Source organism: Sinocyclocheilus anshuiensis, unplaced genomic scaffold, assembly GCF_001515605.1.
Source record: "Sinocyclocheilus anshuiensis isolate Anshui unplaced genomic scaffold, SAMN03320099.WGS_v1.1 scaffold369, whole genome shotgun sequence".
Taxonomy (NCBI): domain Eukaryota; kingdom Metazoa; phylum Chordata; class Actinopteri; order Cypriniformes; family Cyprinidae; genus Sinocyclocheilus; species Sinocyclocheilus anshuiensis.
Genome location: NW_015540935.1, coordinates 309486 through 331273, shown reverse-complemented (window position 1 = coordinate 331273; position 21788 = coordinate 309486). Strand labels below are relative to the sequence as shown.

The window sequence follows — 21788 nt, the reverse complement described above, 5'->3', positions numbered from 1 at the left end:
GGGCGCGAACGCAGACCCCCCTGCCGATTGATGTAGGAGACCACCGATGTGCTGTCTGTGCGGACAAGCACATGATGTCCCCTTAGGTTTGGAAGGAAGTGTTCTAGAGCTCGAAACACGGCCAACATCTCCACCCAGTTGATGTGCCACATGAGATGATGGCCTCCCCACCGACCTCGGGCCAAGCGGCCACTCATGACCGCTCCCCAACCGGTGAGGGAGGCGTCCGTCGTTAGCGTTACACGACGACAAGGAACCCCCAGCGACGGGCCTTGAGACAGGAACCAAGGTTTCTTCCACATGTCTAAGGTCGCCGCGTGACCAGATCTGTTTTCTGTCTAGAGCGCCGCCCCGCCCCTTGATCTTTCTGCGGGGGAGTACGGGTCGCGACGCTCTGTTTCTGGGTCTTGTGATATGAGGAGCTAGACGGCTGGGACTGCTTCCGCTCAGCAGTCCCAAATACCTGGGGCCGGCGAGCGAGGAAGCGCTGGAATGCCGCCGCTTGCTTCTTCGCCTCCTGAAACCTCTCGACGACAGTGTCTACTGCGCCGCCGAAGAGGCCAGAAGGCGATAGCGGGGCATCCAGCAGGAAGAATCTGTCCTTATCTTGTAACTCGGACAGATTCAACCACAGGTGTCGCTCCGTGGCCACGAGAGCTGCCATGGAACGGCCAATGGCTCTGGCTGTTCGATCTCGAAAGCTCGGAATGGAGATCGGGGAAAAATGGAAGGCCCCGACGTGAAGGTTGCAATCTTGCTCTAAGGAAACGCTTTCCAACTTGCTTTTGGGATGAGCGTCCTGTTTCTCGGCTGGCCCTTCGATATTTAATTTAGCTACAGCACGAGTAACAAGCTCCACGAGCTCCTCATACGCGAGGGACTGTGGTGGCGAGTCCACAATCTCCTCCGTGTCGATGCTCATCACATCAACCTCCTCGGAGGAAGATAGATGAAGCGTCTGGCCCTCTCTCGGGGGGGAAGAAACCGCGGGGCGGGCTTCCGAACCCTGAAAGGGGGCCGTGGATCTAGCGGGTGAGGACTGAGATAAGGACGAGCCCGTCTCGGATCCCTCCGCTAAATCCACTTGCGATCCCCACGATAACAGCCGCCGCTGTGCCTCAGCAACAGCGGGGCCGGACCCAGCAGGATCGCGAGCCTGGCCGCTTTCATCGAAGACGGCCAGGCGGGAGCGAAGCACACGGAGCGGGAGAAGCTCACAATCATGGCAGGCAGCCCCCTCGAGAGCTGCCCGTGCATGCTCCGCTCCCAAACAGATGACGCACAAATCGTGTGTATCCTCACCCGAGATATAACGTGGGCAAGGAGGAACACACGACTTGAAACGCCGTCCGCTCGCCACATTCTTTTTTGATTTTGGCATTGTTTTTCTAGCTTAACTTTGTTTTACTGACTGAGTGCTTTGCATACATTCACACACACACCACAGACGCGCTCGCTGAAGAGCAAAAGCTAACAGGCGCGCTGGCCGGATGTGCCTTTATGCTTCCTGGCTGCTTACGTCACCCCGCTCGTGACGTCTCGCTTCGCTATTGGACTGATTTCACACAGGCTTCAGTACGGTGTCTCGCCGAGGGCGTTCCCAAAGCGTTCGACGCAGCTCGAGTTCCTGAAGGGGAACCCTGGATGCAAGAGCACTATGTTATCTTAATAGGACATAACGATTTATTTATCATTCAACGTTTCTCTGGCTTTTCAGATTTCCTTAATTTTGAACTCGCTGCTTAAAATAACCATTCAGTTTCAGTAAAATTTAACAGTGTTTGCAAGATGAGTTTGGATTAAATTAAATCGTTCTTATTATTTTTCTTAATTTTCTGCAATTAATTAAGTGCAAACCATTTACCATACAGGCTAAAATTAAAACTTTGACTTCTAGATCATTTCAGGTTTAAGTGTTGTTTTTGTTAAAATTTTGATTTTAACAGTAAACAATTATTTTTTTGGAAATGTCCCACTGACTTACCATTCAAAAGTTTGATATCAATATAAATACTATATAAAATAAATAAATAGATAAATAATATACTGCTTTTATTCAGCAAGGATGCTTTAAATTGATCAAAAGTGACAGCAAAGACATAATTTACATTGTTACATCAAATGTATTTTTCTAGTAAATGCTGTTTTATTGAACTTTTTATTTATCAAATAATATTGGAAGGGGGGGGGTTCCACAAAGATATTTTGAAGCATAACTATTTTTAACATATAGGCAATTTGTTGCAATTATTTAAAAAAATATAAATATGTTGTGTTGATGATCATCAAATCAGCATATTATACTGATTTCTGAAGTATCATGTGACACTGAAGACTGGAGTAATGATGCTGAAAATTCAGCTTTGGAAATACATTTTTTTTTTTTTATAAATTCCAATAGAAAAGTTATTTTAAATTGCAATAAAAGTTTACAATATTACTGTTTTTACTTTTTTCCCCCCAAAATCAATGTGCATAAAATAATTATTTAAAAAAACATTCAAATATCCTAGTAGTGTAACAGTAGTGTAAAATATTTGAGAGATACGTTTAACTGATAACAATGATGTTACCCTAGTATTTGCATACAAAATTTTGAGCGGTCTTTTTATGCATTTATTTGTTTACCGATTTGTGATTGGTCTTTTGATTATGCACAAACAAAGACTAAAACCTAAGCTTACTAGCTGAACTTTAACAATTTTTTTGCTGCCTTGCAAACACTGTACTTCCTTCAATATGTGCAAATGTAGTTGTAGCTTTTTTAGTTTTTATGTTATTCATACATCACCCTGTGACCACTGGATTTCTCTGGACAACTTTTCAGCACACGTTGCACTTTGCTTCTCTTTGCAGATATAAATCTCTTCTCCATTGCCAGCCGATGCATAATGAAAGTGACGATTTCTATAATACCACCAAAAAAGTCTACTTCTTCGTGAAGTGTATTTATGTCGTATCAGCCCTTAGTAGATCAGCATATCAGGGCTTTAATTACACACCCCACAAATATGATCCTGTTTCTCCTTCCATGGGACTCCAGCATGCTTCAAAAACATCAGTACTACTGTCATGCTAGCTTTAAATTAGTTTTCCATGTACAACAATCACAGCCTCTCTCTCTCTCTGCAATGAGTGACAGCATAATGCATAGTGATAGAAGGAAGAGATTGTGTTTTTATGTTCATCAATTTATGTATTGTAGTTTTTTTTTATTATGCATTTAAGTAGCTTTATTTACAGTATCTCTAAAAAAAATACTTTTACACATTTGCACTTCTATGAACTTTAGTCAGAGTAGATGCCATGTTTAATTTGACACAGATTTTGGATGTGCACAATTTTGTCAGTGGGTACACTTCGTTCTTGTTTAATAGGTTGTCATAGACCATCTGTTTTTTATTTTTTATTTTTTTTATTTAATATATTTCAAATACTGATTTTGATTTGCTTCAAGTGATATAAAACAGCTGCTCTGACTAAGCTCCATTCCATGATAAAGACAATCCAAGGTACAATCAATAAATTAAAAAAATATATATTTTCTATGCATATTTAATTTGCACATCTAGAACGTCTTGAAATCTAGTGAAATAGTTTCAGATGTACATAAAAGTCTATTCATTTCAAGTTGCAAGCTCAAATGCCTGAAATTCCCTAATGTTGCTTTTATTGTGCACTCTGAAATCGCCATATCCACTGCAAAAACTAATTTTCTTAATTATGATCTTGTCATGGTCATCTATAAGCACAATATATTTTGTGATTTCTTGGTTACAGCCAAATTATCTTTATTTCCAGACAAACTGCAACTGCTTTATTGATGCTTGTAAGAAGACAGGAAAATGTATGTCTAATATTCCAAAATATTCATAATTAATCAATTTTTCCTCAGTCTAACTGAGAGCATGTATTCCATTCAGTATGAACGCAGCGTATGAAGATTTTTCTTTTGCAAGAGATTTTGTGGTTCCCTGGATGGTAAGGATATAATCCAAAACAGTTTTCCAAAAAAAAGTACATAATCTCAGACTAATTTGATTTTTCAGCCTTTGCCTTTTTTTCCTCCATTATCTTATTAGGTGGGTTCATGGATACTTGAGAGTTTTTGGTGTCTGAGATTGAGCTCTTCAGTTCCTCTGTAAATGGCTTTTCTGCTAGTCTTTGGTTTCTTTTGGCTGATGATAGACTACTTTGAGTGACTTTAGTTTGGCCCTTTTTAAATGCACTAATAACTATGAAAGGAGACTTGCAGACTGATGCGAGTCGTCACGCCAAGCTCTTCTTTTGAAAGCACCACATGGTGAGCCCATGATTTGGCTTGAATTGGTCGTTCCCATCATCATCTGTCAACCTGACATCACCATTATTGGATGAAATTAATATTTGACTTACAATGTGCCAAATGTTCCTAAATCAAAAGCTTTTTTGGCTGAGTGCCTGTAGATAAAATATTAAAGAGCAAAACCATACTAATTTGTGATGATTTTGAACGGCATAATCTGCATATCTGAGCCTAGCGTTGTGGGTAATAGGAATAGGTGTGATGAAGGCTTCATTCAGGTCCTCTCAGTCATGAGGATGTATGTAGTTTTGGAATAAACACTCCTCACTCATAATGGAGGAGTGTTTGTGGAGCTTCCTGATAGATTTTGCTCCACTTCTGTGAAGCAGAATTTCATTCCAACTGAGACCCATTTTCAATTATTTTCCTGGTAATTTACATTAATATACTTATGTTGTGAGCAATATCATGTCATCTTTTCTTAGGCTGCGTATCCAGAAGTAGCTGGGAACTGTTCCTGTATTACTCAATATCAAAATTGCAATATCATAGATTAATTGTAGTCGATATCGTGATTGCAATATGTTTGATTAATTGGACAGCACTAATTTCAGTACACATTTCTCTGAGTTTAATATTAACTCAGCTGGGTGGCAAATTTATACCACTTTGGTTTAAGAAATCCAGTCAATAGAGATAGATATATTTACTCTTTTACGCACCATTAAAGAAAATGATTTGATTGGAAAGGGCGATAAAGTACATAGGAAATCATTGAAGTGGCTGTATTTTGTATCTGTTCTAGCCCGTTGTTGTTTTTTTTGCCAACAATTCAAAGTCTCACCAGGCTAAGCATTTTTTCTTGTCTAGTAGCTTTTTTTCTGAGGTAGTCAGCACAGAATATCAATCTTACAGTACAAAGGCTTGGCCAAAGGTTCCAGATGGTGTTTGGTAATTGTTTATGTGTGTGAGGTGAAGTTAATGTAGTGAGAAAAGCGATTCTCTGCTCACTCTCCACTGTGTCTTGACCCCTGTCACAGTCTCCTGTGGTGAAGACGAAAACGATCACCATTTCTGATGTCACCAACTCCCTTCGCAGCGAAATCGCCAGCAAGGACATCCCGATTGTGCATACAGAGACCAAGACCATCACATATGAGTCTGCACAGGTGAGCCGAGGCGCTTTTTGAATCAACCTTGTTGCTGTGTGTTGCTGACATAATTTTTGATTAGTCTTTTGCTGTGCCAGTGTTTCCATATGCCACACATGGAATGAAAAATGAATTGGGATGCAAAATATATCAGCATCAATACATGTTGGTAACCACATCACCCAGTAGTAGGGATTTTGTTAATAATCAAGCATTGGACGATATTGGATGTTTATTTGGATTTTGGTAGCAGTTCACGTATCGGCACACATCTGTATTCAGAACAGAATATATTCAGTCTTTGTTGTAATCTGTTGCAGTGCTGTCATTTTCACAGTGCATTTTTGAGCGAGTTTAGCTAATCATTAAGATCTATTAGTTTTCTCTCTTTGAGCTCTACTATATAACCTGAGGCCAGTTTTTAAAAGAGTTTCTAACCAGCACAGCAGAGGTCCACTGCTGTAATAATGAGAGCTTATTTTTTCATTCTTTCAAAAATATATCAGATTACAGAAGAAAAATCACTTATCTTTCATACTGTATATTATAATGCCTGAATTAACTTGCTGGCTGCACTATTTTACAGTAAACTCACAGTGTACATACCCAATATGAATGCGCAACAGGACTGTTAACTAAGTGTAATAGGTAAAAAAAAATCTGCTAACTCACTTTTAGCATATAAAAGTTCTAAAATATTTTCTTTCTTCTTCTTTTTTTTCTCCCCCAAACCAAAGATTTACACTGATTTACAATATCATATCAGCTATTGTCAATACTAAAAAAATTAACTTTTTGGCTTTTTGGTTTGGACAGAATTTCTATATAATAATACATTTTTGATTATTTTAGTAGGAAGCATTTGTTTTATTACGAAGACCCTAGAGGTACAGAGTGATGGGGAAAAAACAGATTTCATTTATAAAGAAATATATATTTCAATGCTTTTGCATACCCCAAGAAACTTTGCATTTGTTCACAAAACTTTTGTGCTCTCTCGAGAAACTTGACCTCCTGCAACTGAACACAAAACTGCTGATGGATGTGCACTCTCAGAAATAAAGGTACAAAAGCTGTCACTGGGGCAGTACCTTTTGAAAAGGTACTAGGATGTACCATTTTGGTACTAATATATACACTTTAGATACTAATATATACCTTTAATGTACTTACATGCACCCTTTAGGGGTAAATAAGGTACCAATGTGTACCTTTTGAAAGGATACAGCACCGGTGGCAGCTTTTGTACCTTTTTTTCTGAGAATGTGGGAGAAAAAACTATATTTAAATTATTTAGTGAGAAAATGCAAAACATTGTTTGAGAGAACCCACAAGTTTTGCAAGCAAATGCAAAATCATTGAAATATAATCTTTCCTCCCATTTCTTGTCTCCCCCCCCCCATGACTGTGTACCCTTTGGGGCTCTGTAGGAAATAGCTTTGGGTGGAAGTGATAAATAAGGGATGTAATGGAAGAGTGTTCTAAGCACATGTGTGTTTGTTTGCTAATAGCCCAACGCGGTGTCAGAGAAGGAGTCTGGGATGCTGTTGAGTGCTCAGACCATCACTTCAGAGACTGTCAGCACCACCACCACAACCCAGATCACCAAGGTACATGAAGCTGCGCCTAAACCTGCAATATCACAAAAGATCCTGCAATGTCTGCCTCTTAAAGAAGAACGGATTGATGTTAAATTATCATATTTAAGCACAATGTAAAATGTATAATAAGATGAGCACTTTCTGCAGAACATAATTGCAGAAAACTTTACAATATCCAACTTACAACTGATTTGCATGTGCTGCACACTGCAAGGTAGGGCACAATGGTGCCAAGAGGCTGCGAACATGTGATAAAGCCATTGTAAATTACAGTTTATATCACCATTCCGCAGTATCTTTCCATTTCACAAAGTTAGTCAAGAATTGCCATACTGCACAGATGAGATATTCGCTTCACTGTGTTTCTGGCTCTCTCATTCTCTCGTTCTCTTCCCTTTCTCTGCTCAGACGGTGAAAGGCGGAATCTCAGAGACCCGTATCGAGAAGAGAATCGTGATCACTGGAGACACTGAGATTGACCATGATAAGGTGAAATGCACCTACAGTTAACGACCACGTCGGCCACACAGACGCAGAATGTTTTACAGACATTCTCATAGACAGCGTTTTATTGGGCAAAAATTTCCATACACCCTTGCGAAGGAGATTATGTCATCAATATTGGTCTATTTTCCTGAAAGAGAACAATTAAATGCATATATCTGCTAACAGACCTCAAAGCTAGCAAACATGGATTAAAAGCCACAAAACTTCAATTCTGATTTCATGGGGCCTTTAAATGTGTAAGTTTAGTGGTCTGGTTGAAAACTTTTCTCTCTGCTCTCCAGGCTCTTGCTCAGGCTATAAAGGAGGCGAAGGAGCAGCACCCTGACATGTCTGTGACGAAAGTGGTGGTGCATCAGGAAACAGAGATCACCCCTGAGTAACTCCTGCATGAGACACAGGTTGGTTTCCTCCTGCACAACCTGACTGATTATTGGACTGGTGTTGATTACATGCACGATTACAGCTAGAGAGATTAATATTATATGCACATATTATTTTATTTTAGAAATATTGACGTTATCTGCATGCCAAATGACGTCTTGCGGTAATGCTTTCTCATCGTCACTCAGCATGTTTTATTCAATTATGATCAATATAAGTAGCCAAACATTGGAAACATGAAGTGAGTGAGTGAAAAATGCTGCATGGTGAACTGGAAGGTGCAGTTTGCTAAAAGAGTAAAACCTGAAAAATTATGATTAATTAAACAAAAAAACATGCTTAAGTTAACCCTTGTGTGGTGTTCATATTTTTGTTATTCAGCCAGTGTTCGTGGGTCTGGTGGACCCGCTGCATTTTTGGGTTTTTAATTCAACACAATCAAAAATTTTATGTTAAAATACTCAACAGATGTTTACTTCATCCCAATTACAAGCAATATAAACAGCATATATGGTTAATATTTGCCCTTTACCTTTGTTAGATCACATGTATGAATTAAAGTGTTACAACCTTGTGCGGGAACTCACACTTACACTCACACTTTCACAGACTCTCTCTCACACACACACACACACACACATACACATACTAATAGCAGGCCCAGACAGGAGGAGGACAGAGTGAAGGTACACAGGACCTAAAATGTCCACACTTTTATTAGTCCAATGGACCCGAATATCCTGTATGTAATATAAATGTGGGGGGGGGGGTGTACAGTGAGTGGTCATCGAAAATTTGTTCTGATAAATGTTCTTCACAGAAAATGAGCCAAGGCCAATGAATCTGAGTTTGAAAAAATAATTAATCATATCATTTTTCTTTTGATAAAAAATGAAAACGGTTCCCACAGACCCGAACACCATACAAGGGTTAATGAAAAGTTATTGTGTTATTTTTTTACCCTTTAAATAAAGAAATAACAGATTTTTTTCATTTTGTCAGCCAGTTGTTAACAGAAGACTGCTGTTAATATTCGGTGATAAAATTACAAGATACTGCATCAAATCTACAAAATAAGATCTGCTGCAGATATGCACGTTTTGAAGATCTTATGGCCAAATTGCTTATACCCTCTGCAGTCTAATTACAGCATATTTTATTCATAAGGCTGACAAAAAAACCACTTCTGGATTTCTTGCTTTATTTGAAGTGCAAAAATGACTTGGCATGTTTTTCTTTCAAAAACAGAAAAATCCTTTCAAATCTTTTGTGAAAAATGTATAGAAATGAATTTTAGTTCCCTATCTGTCGGTCACTACGAGTTATGTCGTGACAACATTAGGGGTCTAACTTGGGGGCCCAATCATCTCTGGGTTTAAGAGAAAACGGCAATGAAAATTGGCTAGTGGATTTTGCATGCTGAGCCGCTCCCCGTGCACACGGGTATATAAGGCGACAGCGCGCATCCACTCATTAGATTTTTGCTTCGGAGCCGAGTAGTCTATGTCAATCATTTACTACAAAGCCATTCATCTTTGTGTTGCGGAGGCTGTTCCTGGTTGGTGTTACGGCGCGTTACAGCGGTGTCCCTGTCAGCAGCGATTCCCCTGGGCACTTCAGCTAAAAGAGCAGTTTCCTCTAAAAGAGCAAATCACAGACGATTCCCGTCTTTTTCAAGATGCCGTTTCGTCCGTGTCCTTCTGGATGCGTTTCCTGTCCTCTGTCGACGGCCACGATCGCTGTCTTCAGTGTCTGGGCCTTCAGCACGCTGAAGCGTTGCTCGTGGATGAGTCATGCGTCTGTGGGCGTATGACCATGGCATCGCCTGCATTCCCCAGGTGGTGGGAGCGATTGCGGTGCACCTGTGCCTGCAAAACGCCGCCACTTGGAGGAATCGTCCACGTCTCCCGTCCAAAGCCTGTAAACTGCCAAAGCTTACAGTGCTGCGGGCCAAGCTGCCTCTGCCCTGCATGCCATGGCGATCCTGCAGGTGGATCGTGCTCACTTCCATCAAGGGGACCTCCAAGCATTTTCCGTAAGTGAAGAGTGCCTTGTGTTCAGGCCGGCATACTCTCACGTTGTCCTGAGACCCCGGCTTGGATACGTGCCCAAGGCCATGCCCACTCGGAGTGTTGCCTCCTCCTGGGCACTGGTGCACGGCGCCTCTCTGGCAGACATCTGTCGAGCTGCGGGCTGGGCGACACCTAACACCTTCGCATGGTTTTACAACCTTCGGGTAGAGCCGGTTTCTTCCCGTGTGTTGGGTAACAGGTAACTGGCGGGAAGAACTGGCTCGGTGTCACGCTTGCTGCACCATTCCCCCTCACACGGGGATGCGAGCTCCTTTCTTCTCCCAGTAGAGTTCCCCAGTTGGCGAACCCTGGTCGAGCATCCTCCAGTACCCCCGGCAGTCAGACTTGGCGGAGCAGTCTGACGCCAGGCCCAGTACTGGTGTTAGCATGGCCGCAGTCCCGGTTAGCCCCTGTACTGGGCTAGGTGTCCATATGGCTTGATTCCCTACGGGTAATCCCATATGTGTATTCTTCCACGGTAAGGTTTACCTCTCTGTAAACCTGTGTCTTCCCTTGACAGACCTGCTCTGTCAGTCTCTTCTGGCAGTTGTTCCATCCCTACTCTAAGGTAGGACCTGCCTCAGAGACCCATTCCATATGTAGTACTGCCCCCTGGGTCAGTCCATATCAGTATCTCCACATCCATGTCACCGTAGGTGTGTGGTCTCCGTAGCGACCTTTTTCTTAAGGCTCGAGCTGAGTGGATGCACGCTGTCGCCTTATATACCCGTGTGCACGGGGAGTAGCTCAGCGTGCAAAATCCACTAGCCAATTTTCATTGCCGTTTTCTCTTAAACTCAGAGATGACTGGGCTCCCAAGTTAGACCCCTAGTGTCGTCACGACATAACGTCTCCGTTCCCTCCATCAGGGAATGAGGGTTATGTACAGTATGTAACCGAGGCGTTATTTTCCACATAGAAATGGATAATGAATTTTGGTATGAGGGTGTCAATGTAGTTTCAAGATGATTTCATGTCAAAAAGACCCTGTTTTAAGGATATACATTTCAGATCTATGGTTTCAACCAATACCATGCTTTCTCTTTCAATATGGCATGTAGTGAATGTCTCTAGCAAAGCATTGATACAATAATGTATTTGTACAGCAGCAGTGATATCGCCTTCTCTCCCTCTGCGGCCCAGACCTTTTAGTGTAGCTCTCCAATAGCACTGGAGTTTGATGGGTTTATGGCATGCATTTAAAGCTCTTCTCTCATGGGCCATACAGCCACACCATCTCCCATGATACATTAAACTCATTACCGCATTTCTGAGATTTTCTCTTTTAAAAGCAGTGATGAAATTGCTTACCATTAAAAACAAACGAAGATCCCTTAAAAATATGGTAACAACAGAAACCCTCCGTGGCAAACCTCATACCGACAGAAAGAAGTGCATAGGATCCCAGAGAATTAGACACAGACACTTAAGCTGTATGATTTACTGTCACCATTAACTGTGCTCCAATAAAAACCTCAATCCCTTAGAAAGCACTGTTATACTGCCATATTTACAGCCGTTATACATGCTTGTAGCAGAGTCGGCGACATTCAGCACTTAAACATTCCAGTTCAGCTCTAGAATTTCAATTGAGGTAGCAAAGAGGATGCAGAATCGAATTTAATATTAGAATATATTAGATATTAGATATTAGATGATACCTCATATTAATTAGATGACATTAGATGATATTAATATTCTGTGTTGTTAATGCCACCTATAGAAATTTGTATTCAATTTATTTTACTATCTTTAATAAATTACTATTTATTTTTTGGCCCATGATGAAGAAAAGTGTTATTTTAGTTGTTTATATATATATATATAGTATTTACAAAAATTTTGAATTAGCTTTTATTTAATATTTTCAGTTTTCATTTACATTTTTTTAAATTAATTTTATTTAATTAATTTTGTTATGTGCTTTTGTCATGTATATTTATTTCAGTTTTATATTTCTTTTCAGTAATTTTAGTACTTTAACTTATTTGTATTGCTTATTTTCATAAGCTTTTTTTGTTATTTTTCATCTAATATAAATATTTTATTTTATTTCAGCTTTTTTTTAATTAACAAAATTGTTTTACTTTTAGTTAACAGAAACAACACTGATAAAGACCAACACTTAATTTCCAGAATCATTTAATTGACCCGAAAAAAATTCAAAACTGAGTCAAACATTAAAATAAATAAATAAATACATACATACATACATAATCAACAGAATGTTTGGATTTTTGGACTGCTTTTGATCTGTTATGTTAATTGTTTAGACTGTATAGAACTTGGCTTAGAGAAATGTGTAATAAAAAATGAAAAACAAGTCCAGAAAGTGAAGCGTCTCAGCATTAAGACTCTAAATGTGGGCCTTTTAGACTGTTTGTGTGAGGCATTGGGTGTCTGATGCTGTTTAACCAGCTGTCAGGGTGGTATGTATACAGACACAGAGCTCCCAGAGGATAATGGGTAATGCTGCCCTGTTAGTTTGTTCCCACAGTGCCCTGTTTTGTGCGTGCAGAGACCCAGTTCACCCCATTCGCCCCGTCAATGTTTACTTCACTTTCTTTCACTCAGTCAGAGAGTATTTACCATCCACCATTATTTCCATGTCGCTCGGGTCTGCATGCCGCAGGCCATCCCGATTTTCGTCACTGACTCGTCACCCGTTTGGGATGTGTTTACTTTTTGCCTTACCAGAAATGCTGTCCTGTTTTGTTTGTCTCGGATGGTTGTTGACCTAGCTTTGATCTCACATCAACGCAGGGTGAAAAAACGGGACCAGTCGGGTTTATGAATGTTAAAAAACAACGCAAGATCCCTCACATCCAACCTCCTACCGTCAACCCACCGACTTCCCCTTACGGACAAACTCTTCCTGTAGCAGTGCATGTCCCACCCAGCCATTGCCATCTGAGACACCACTTTCCAGACCCTAAACATCTGTCAGATTTCAAGCGTCGTACAGCAAACTGAGCATCCAGCATCTACTCCAGAAGCAGAATTCAAAGACCAGTTCTCATCCACATCTCAACACCTCGGACAGACTTTTTCCAAAAATCCTGCCTGACCTCTACCACATCAAAGACTTTCCATGACGGACTGAACCATGTTTTCTCAAAACTTTTTATCTCAAATTCATACGGTATTTTTTGGGTGGATTCCAAAGGGATGGTTCACAAAATAACAACTGGGCGGTGGGAATTTTCTAAAGTGTCAATTTGTTGTTGTTGTTGTTTAATTTTTTTAAAGCTTAATTTAATATTTTTTGCTGTTGTTGCAATTGGTTGATTATCTGTCACAATCTGAAGAATCACAATCTGAAACACTTAAAGGGGACGTTCACCCAAAATTCAGATTCCTCATTTAGTGATGCAAAGCTATATTTGAGCATTTTCTTTTCTCAATGGAACAAAAAATTTGAAGTTTAGCAGAATATTCACGCTGCTCTTTTCCATTATTTTTCAAGAAATTTGAAGACTTAAATTTAGGGAAAGTTCACCCAAAATTGAAAAATCTGTCATCGTTTACTCAATGTCGTTCCAAACCAGTATGACTTACTTTTTGATAGATATTTTGAGAAGACATTTTTTGATAATCAGTAATCACCAAAACTGTTTGATTACCGACATTCTTCAAAATATCTTCTTTTGCGTTCCATGCGTCATACAGGTTTGTAATGACATGGTGGTGAGAAATTGAGGATTTTATTTTATTTTAATTTTTTGGTGAACTATCCCTTTAAGTTGTTGTCATTCTCTAATTTCTTTTCTGGCCACTTGCATTCAAATTTGACAGGTTTAAAGTCAATGTTTGAACATGCAAATAACATTTAAGTATTGCTGAGGAGGGGAACATTTCAGTGATTACATTTCAATTGTTCCTTGCACAAAACTATAATATGACTATATAGGACTTAGGTTTATGGTGCATGAGGCACATGACTGCTTTTTTCACACTTGTATGGTGTTCATTTTTTGGAACTAAACAGTCCCGGGCCCCTTTCGCTTTCATTGTGTGGAAAAGAGCAGCCATGAACATTCTGCTAAACATCTGAATTCCTCAGAAGAAAGAAAAATTTGGAAAGTACATGGAGAATAAATGACAGGATTTTCATTTTTGGGTGAACTGTTCCCAATCCAGAATACATCATGTTGTAAAGTCCCATATTTTATGTTCCTCTTAAATGTGAAAGTATTATTTTGTTCTCATGTGATGTAAAATAATGTGTTATTTTCATTCAGAATGCTGGAGCAATTTCAGATGTTCTCTCGTGTTTTAAAGTTACATTACTTGGCATATTTGTTGAAGGCTTGAATCATTTTTCTTTTGTTTTGTTGGTAATGTTGTCCTGTGTCATCGTGGATTGGGGGTCCAATGAAGATGGGGTGAAGCTACACTCTATGATATTTCTATTTATTTTCATCAGTTTTGTTTCTCGTTTGTGTGTGTACTTTGCATTTTAGATGCCCTGCTCTCTTAAATTCAGCTTTGATGTTTTGTATTAGATCCAGAATCCCAAACACCAGCTCCCGCCAGTTTTTAAATGGGATTTGCAGGGATAACTCTGCTCATTTTCAGTATATTTCTACTTTTCTACTAGAGGGGGCAGTATGTTCTTACCCATGAGGTCTATAGCAGATCTGCAAAGCCTTCAAAACGAGCATCCACACACAACCTGAAGTGGTTTTAGATGAATTGGAATCGATTAGCCATGAACGGAGTTAATTAGCAATTATAGTAATTAATTGTGAAAGCAATCAGACGGATTCTACAGCAAATTAAAATGAGTCTCAGTCATTCATTGAGACATTCAAATGACTTTAAAGGTCGAGACTGACAATTCAGGTGCGGTAATTCAATTCTAGAAAATCAAAGTGGGAAATTGAGGATTTTATATTGTGCATCAACACTGCCGATGGCGTAAAGCGTACTGCCCCACGTCAAACTGACGAGTCCAGCACGTCCTGTTTTTAAATGTCTATTTTACAATGTTACGCTTTTATAATAGTTCAAATAGTATCCTGTACAGAGACCGAGGTGTTGTAGTTCGTTCAGTGTGTTGTTTTCTTCATTGTGGCACTCCTTTCCTATGCTAGTCTGGGGTGAGGAAAAGAAAAGAATTGTACGTTTTTCCTCAGAGGTTCTTTTTCTTCTCATCGCACCCCTCTTTCTTTTGCCATCACTGAAAAAATGTACAATATAGCACCATGCACTGAATAAACTCCAACTTAGACACATTCTTCACACAGTTTCATGAGTGTTTGTTATTCACGACTTTCTTAATACACGTTGTCTTATGAGTGTTTACTTTGTGCATGTTATTACATTCCTAATGTTTGATTAAAATGAAATAATTTCCTTTCTGGTTGACATCAGTCCTTCTTATTAAACTCCTCGTCTCTAGCCAACACCCATTTTACACAATCCAGTCAATTCCCAACAGATAAAAAGTTCCCCGTTAACACCCTGTTTCACGGAAACAAGTCATATTACAGAAGTAAAATGGGATGTAAATGTGATCTACCTCATGTAAATTTGATGTCATGGTTCTCAGTTGCAGACTCCTGATAACGGTTTACTAATTTTTGGTAGTTTTTAAAGAAAAAACTCAACATAGTAACCTAGAAATGACCCAGAAATGTTTTCTGCATTGAGCTGCTGCTCTGTCATGCATATATAGTATGTGTGAAACAGGCCTAGCTCTCCTCAAATGAGCTCTGCATTTTTATCACAGGTTGTGCTTTATTACCAGTGTTTAGCTTGATGAAAGCAGGCTGCAGTTAATGACTTTGATTGCAGTGGATTCGCTCATAACCCTGGAGACGGGCTGAGATGAGCTGCCACAGGTGGTGTGAACACAGAACGACACTACAGAGTCCAGAATAAAACAGGATTTACCAGAAAAGTCATAGAGAAAATTGGAAGAAAAAAAATTCAGCTGGAAATCACAGTGGTCTGCTGTTAAAACAGAGAAATATTGCAGGTTTTCTTGTCTTTGCTTCATACTTGCATCATGCATATATATGTTTCAGTTTAGTTGCCTAAAAATGGGCAACACGACTGATGGGGCTGTCGAATAAATTCATTACAATGCATTTAGGGTTCTTACTGGCCAAAACATTATTTAGATATTTTTGCATCTAAGACCATGACATAACATCATTTATATCAGGGTCAGACTAAAATTCATATAGTAGGCTAGTTTCTGATTACTTTGTTTTATTCATATTTGGAGCTTGGAGGTGTTAATTTTGCACCCTATCCCAATTCACATTCTATTTATTTAACATGTCAGATTGGATGTAGTGCATACCAAATCATAGTATGCTGAAAATAGCATGACAAGGCATAAAGCAATAAGGATAGAAATATGTAAAACTGCATTTCCCATCAAGCACAAGGAAGATAAAATGAAAATAATACATCATTTACACACCTAATGTGGATAATTTACTTTTTATTTTGTCATCATTTCATCATGTCTTCGTTGGGAAGTCAAAATTAGAGAAAGAATTAGAAAATTGCTCTTTTTTTTCCCCAAAATAAATCATTAGAACTTACTGTTAGCGATTGTTATGCTATTAGGATTTTGCTTGTAAGTAAAGGCAAAGTCCCAAAACTCGTCAACCAAGCTTACTCAAAAGTAGCCTAGTGGAGTACAAAAACTGTCAGAAAAGTGAAAATGCTTCTATTTTTTTGAATTGCTAATGATTTTATACACTGTAAAAAAAATTCCGTAAAATTTACGTTAGCAAACGTTTTAGGTTTTACGATTTTATCTTAAATTTACAGTAAAATACCGTAATTTCATTAACTGATATAATGTTAATATACCAACCTATTGAAGTACTGAAATCTGTTTTGTACCTTTGTAATACACTGATCACCAAATGCAGGTGGTGATGAGAAAGTCACATGATGAACCAAAGCCCATCACAAGCAGCTTTTAAATAATAACATATATAAAAGGTGCACAGTGTCATTCACACAAACACTAAATGTCATCATGGTAACACACATGAAACTGAAATAATGCAATAAACATTCATTTAACAACATTAGGTGTAACACACAACCCTAACCCTGAAACTGATAAGAAAAAACTAAGAAGAAACGGTTATTTCAACATAAAAACATCAAATTTGAAATGTAACGCAGGGAATTCTGGGAATGTCAATTTATACAGTCTTTTTCACTTCCAAAAACGGTATACTACCGTAAAATTTATGTCCAATACATGTAATGTCCAATACAGTTTTTCACCGTATATAGTAGGGGAATTTACCGTTAACCATTTAACAGGTTTTACTGTAGCATTTTTACAGTCTTTTACCATTAAATTCACGGTCATTTTTTACAGTAAGACCTGAAAAATGAACATGAATTCCTTTGTACTTGGTTTCTCCCTCTTTTGCTTTAATGACAGAAGAATGGACTCCACAAGTTGGTACAAAGACATTCACATGGTCAGTGTCGCATTTGATTATTGAACTACAAATAGTGCAGATTCTTTCTTTGTGAAGTGCATATTATAAATGCTAATTAGAACACAACTTTAATGTCCCATGTTCTTTGATAGCTGCTTATTCCACTTGAGATATCATATAAAGATGTTCTGATCATGTCAGCCGGAGCGTCTTGTTGTCTTCAATCTGTCAGAAGGGATCAGGGAGGAATATTTAAGAGCTTCAGAAAGGCTCCATCGCTGTAACTCGTGAGCTGAAGTCAGCTGGAATTATCCATGCAATACGTTTTTCCTGGAGCTGGTATTTATGGGAATACTCTGAATGTTTTGAATGTTTAATCTCTGATTGCCAATTAGCATCTCGCTAAAGGTCAGAGAGAGGGCTGGGCCACAACCATTGTAGCATTATTTGTTCATCCAGCCAATAGGATTTGAGGCTGTCTTACTCCTGAACATCCGCTCGCAGGGCAGACGGATTAAACGCTGAACCGTGGCACCTGAAGTAAATTAGGTCAGTTAGCGATGGATGACAGGCAATGGCTGCATCCGAAAACTTAGGCAGCTGACTTCCTGCCTCGCTGCCGTTTGAGGCAATGACTTTGCAGGCAGCGTTTTTGCACGAAGGCACCTCGTGAAACTGATTTCGGACAGGCTTCTGAGGCAGCGTAATGGTTTAATGATCTACAACAAAATAGAATGGATTTTGGTGATAACTAAACAAATATTTAATTACTATAGTACTGATTTCTCGTTAGAAATAACATCAAAAGTGCAAAAAGTTAGTCAGAAATATACATTTACACACAAACTGGCCACCAAACGCAACTTTCAGCCGCCATCTTTATTTTTTAGCTCAACCATCACGGAATGGAACGCACAGGATTGTGGGATATAAAAGGCAGCGAAGGATACATCTATGCTGCCTTCAAAATTAGATCAGAAGAAGGTACCTCCGGAGACAGGAAGTGAAGCAGAATTCCTGCCTTGGAATGCTGCCTCCGAAGGCAGCATTTAAGAGCTTTCGGACACAGCCAATACCTCACTCTGCTGAATACCATCTTAGAGTTATCCCTAGAATGCTAATGAATCTTAAAGAAATTTCAGATTTTCGTTAAAGTGTAGTTCCAACCCGATCTCATGAGATCATACGAAAAATCATAAGAAAACGTATGATTTTTAGAAAAAAGCATGAAGCTCCACCTATAAACCTAACTGTCAGTGGGGCGTAGGCAGATCGTACAAAAACGTATGAATGAGATCATACAAAGTCATACAAATAGTTGATTTTTGCAAAATAATGAATTGCAGTCAGAATGGAATGCACAGGATTGTGGGATATCAAAGGCAGCGAAGGATACATCTATGCTGCCTTCAAAATTAGATCAGAAGAAGGTACCTCCGGAGACAGGAAGTGAAGCAGAATTCCTGCCTTGGAATGCTGCCTCCGAAGGCAGCATTTAAGAGCTTTCGGACACAGCCAATACCTCACTCTGCTGAATACCATCTTAGAGTTATCCCTAGAATGCTAATGAATCTTAAAGAAATTTCAGATTTTCGTTAAAGTGTAGTTCCAACCCGATCTCATGAGATCATACGAAAAATCATAAGAAAACGTATGATTTTTAGAAAAAAGCATGAAGCTCCACCTATAAACCTAACTGTCAGTGGGGCGTAGGCAGATCGTACAAAAACGTATGAATGAGATCATACAAAGTCATACAAATAGTTGTATGAATGAATTGCAGTGAGATTGTGTTTTGTAATTTTTTTCCTACAATCAGTCTGACACCAGATTCATACAGATACATTTACACAAGACTGTATGGGGGAAGTTGTGGCCTAATGGTTTAACGTCTGTCTTGTAACCTGAAGGTTGCGGGTTCGAGTCTCGGTACCAGCAGGAATTGTAAGTGGGGCGAGTGAATGACCAGCGCTCTCTCCCACTCTCAATACCACAACTGAGGTGAAACCCTTGAACAAGACACTGAACCCCCAACTGCTCCCTGGGTGCCACTGCAAAAATGGCTGCCCACTGCTCCGGGTGTGTGTGTGTTCACTACACACTGCTGTGTGTGTGCACTTGGATGGGTGAAATGCAGAGCACAAATTCACGTCACGTCACAGTAGATGTAAATATATTTACATGACATTGTAAACATTTTCATGACAACGATGTACTAAAACAGAGGAATTTCCTTTTTGCGTTTTTACGTTCAAGTAAAGATTCAATGTTGTTCACATGGATCCGCGAAAACAACGTATTATTATTCAGTAATGTAGATGGTGAAGTCACTTTGTAAAGAAACACTACATGACTGCGCACATACATATTCCTGTAGACTGAACACTCAATATACATGTACATGACGTTACAGTTTTCACAAGTTTGCGTTTTCGTAGTTTACATGGACATCTTCACACACAGACGAAATTCACTAGAGAAGTGTGACATAATATACCTCTGTAAATAAATACAGTTTAAATTCACATCTCACGTACTTTAATGCCCTTTGAATGGGACCTACAGTATACGTTCTCTTCGAACTGGAATCATAGCAGAATATCCTGTGATGTCCACTTCACAGGGCACTTACGGTCAAATAGAACAAACATCTGAAGTGATAAGAAATAGATACAAAATGTGGAGAGCGGGGGGTCGTGAGGACTTGAATTGAGAACCACTGATTTACATGACAACAATGTACTAAAACATACAGTCATTTGTGAAAAGTTTTGCGTATAGATGACATCAATGTCAAAACGATCCCTGTTCGCACAGATCTGTGAAAACGTCTAAAAATGCTGTTTTATTCATGCCAGGCCAGTAGATGGCGATGTACCTTTGTAAAAAAAAAAAAAAAACACTACTTGCCTGTACACATACATATTCCTATAGACTGAACAAATAATATGCATGTGCATAATGTTTTTGTAGTTTGCAAGGAGACGGTAACTTTATCGTTTTCAAAAATTTGAACCCCGTTTTCAGTTTGTGTTTTCAGGCCCCCAAAACGCCAATGTTGTTTAAATGAACAGCCAAAACACATTAAGTTTTCCAATTTTAGTTGAAAACAATGTTGTGAAAACGCCCCCTTAACCAAATACTTCATACTTCGCATGAATTACTGGGGCGATACCACACTCTAGTATTCAACAGGGCAGTGGATTAATGGGTTTGGGACTCCAAAAATTGCTTACTCTCAGAGTAGGTACGACATTTGATGAACTTCAAGAAATGAAGAAAGTATATTTTGTAAGGTATGCATATTGGCAAATTTGGCATATTTAAACTTTTAAGTAGTCCTGCGGCAGCAGAGCAACTGCCATTGAGATGAACGGGAATGCAACATGAATGCTACATGGAATTGTAATTATCTTCATGAGACTAAACATCTGGGATGTCATGGCTGAAGTTTGGCTATTTGTACAGAGCTTGTTAGAGGAATTTCCAGCTGTTTTACACAGGATATTTGAAATGTTAGCATCATGTGTATCGCCCATGGGTGAAGTCCACTGGAGTGATTAATAATGTAATGAAATAATGTAAGCTTCCAGCGTGAGCCACAAAATGAGCTGTGAGGCCAGCAGCACATGGTCTTACATTTATATTCATGAGTTCACTGAGTAAAATGATTATTATATATTAACAGCAGCTGGTTTGCCATATGCGGATCTGCCCAGGTGTGATATCCAAGGGTCCATGAGAGGAATTTAAAAAAGATATCTACTTTTTTTCTGCTTTAACTTTAGGATCTTTTGCACTTAAATGGAAAGGGAGGCTGTTTTCCCACCCTAGTGTTTATTTTCCTAGAGTAAGCATGTGTTTGCTGAATTTAGCTGTTTTTGGACCTGGTTTTGGAACAGTCCAAGCAGGTGTACTATAACATGAAATCAACATTTCAACATGTGTTAGCGTCAAATTTTTAGGAGTTCTGACATATTTGTCTTTGTGAAAATAGTGGAGTGGGAGCTGGACGTTGATATTTCTCTATGCCGAAAAACAATATTTGAACAAACGGTCAACTGAAGTTCTGTCCTCTTTAACGGTTTAACAGTCTTTAAATTGTTTTCTCCTGTCTTGGCATATTGTGATTTGGATCCTAAATACTGCAAGAAAAAAAAATCTGAGGCCAAAGGAACTTCTCTGTGCTAGATTTAAAACATCTTCTCTGTGAGAAATAATTCCAGAGAGACTATTCCGTCTTTACAGACTTTTCACTGTTGGTGAAAGGTTTTCATGATCTATCATCAAAATAGGTGTTGATTACAGGCATCACTGTGATGGTGGTATTTCCAAAAAAAAAAAAAAAAGGTACTCCCATTTTG

General features: G+C 39.1%; 2 protein-coding genes across 10 annotated transcripts in view; both read left to right on the top strand.

The window, feature by feature from the left end:
- The window catches only part of epb41a (erythrocyte membrane protein band 4.1a), an 86769-nt gene extending 73456 nt beyond the window's left edge, over window positions 1-13313 (top strand). For 6 of the 9 annotated variants that reach the window (XM_016487545.1, XM_016487544.1, XM_016487543.1 and 3 more), the window contains 5 exons: window positions 5326-5454; window positions 6948-7046; window positions 7446-7526; window positions 7826-7942; window positions 12761-13313. In XM_016487545.1, coding sequence (XP_016343031.1) covers window positions 5326-5454; window positions 6948-7046; window positions 7446-7526; window positions 7826-7924 — 408 coding nt within the window. In that variant the 3' untranslated portion in view covers window positions 7925-7942; window positions 12761-13313. Of the gene's footprint in view, window positions 1-5325; window positions 5455-6947; window positions 7047-7445; window positions 7527-7825; window positions 7943-12614; window positions 12654-12694 lie in introns of those variants that run through there. The other 3 variants (XM_016487538.1, XM_016487539.1, XM_016487540.1) reach the window with 3 other exon arrangements.
- Window positions 9901-21788, top strand: part of LOC107689553 (protein Spindly-like) — a 47986-nt gene continuing 36098 nt past the window's right edge. The window contains exon 1 of the mRNA XM_016487575.1: window positions 9901-10077. Coding sequence (XP_016343061.1) covers window positions 9901-10077 — 177 coding nt within the window. The remainder of the gene's footprint in view (window positions 10078-21788) is intronic.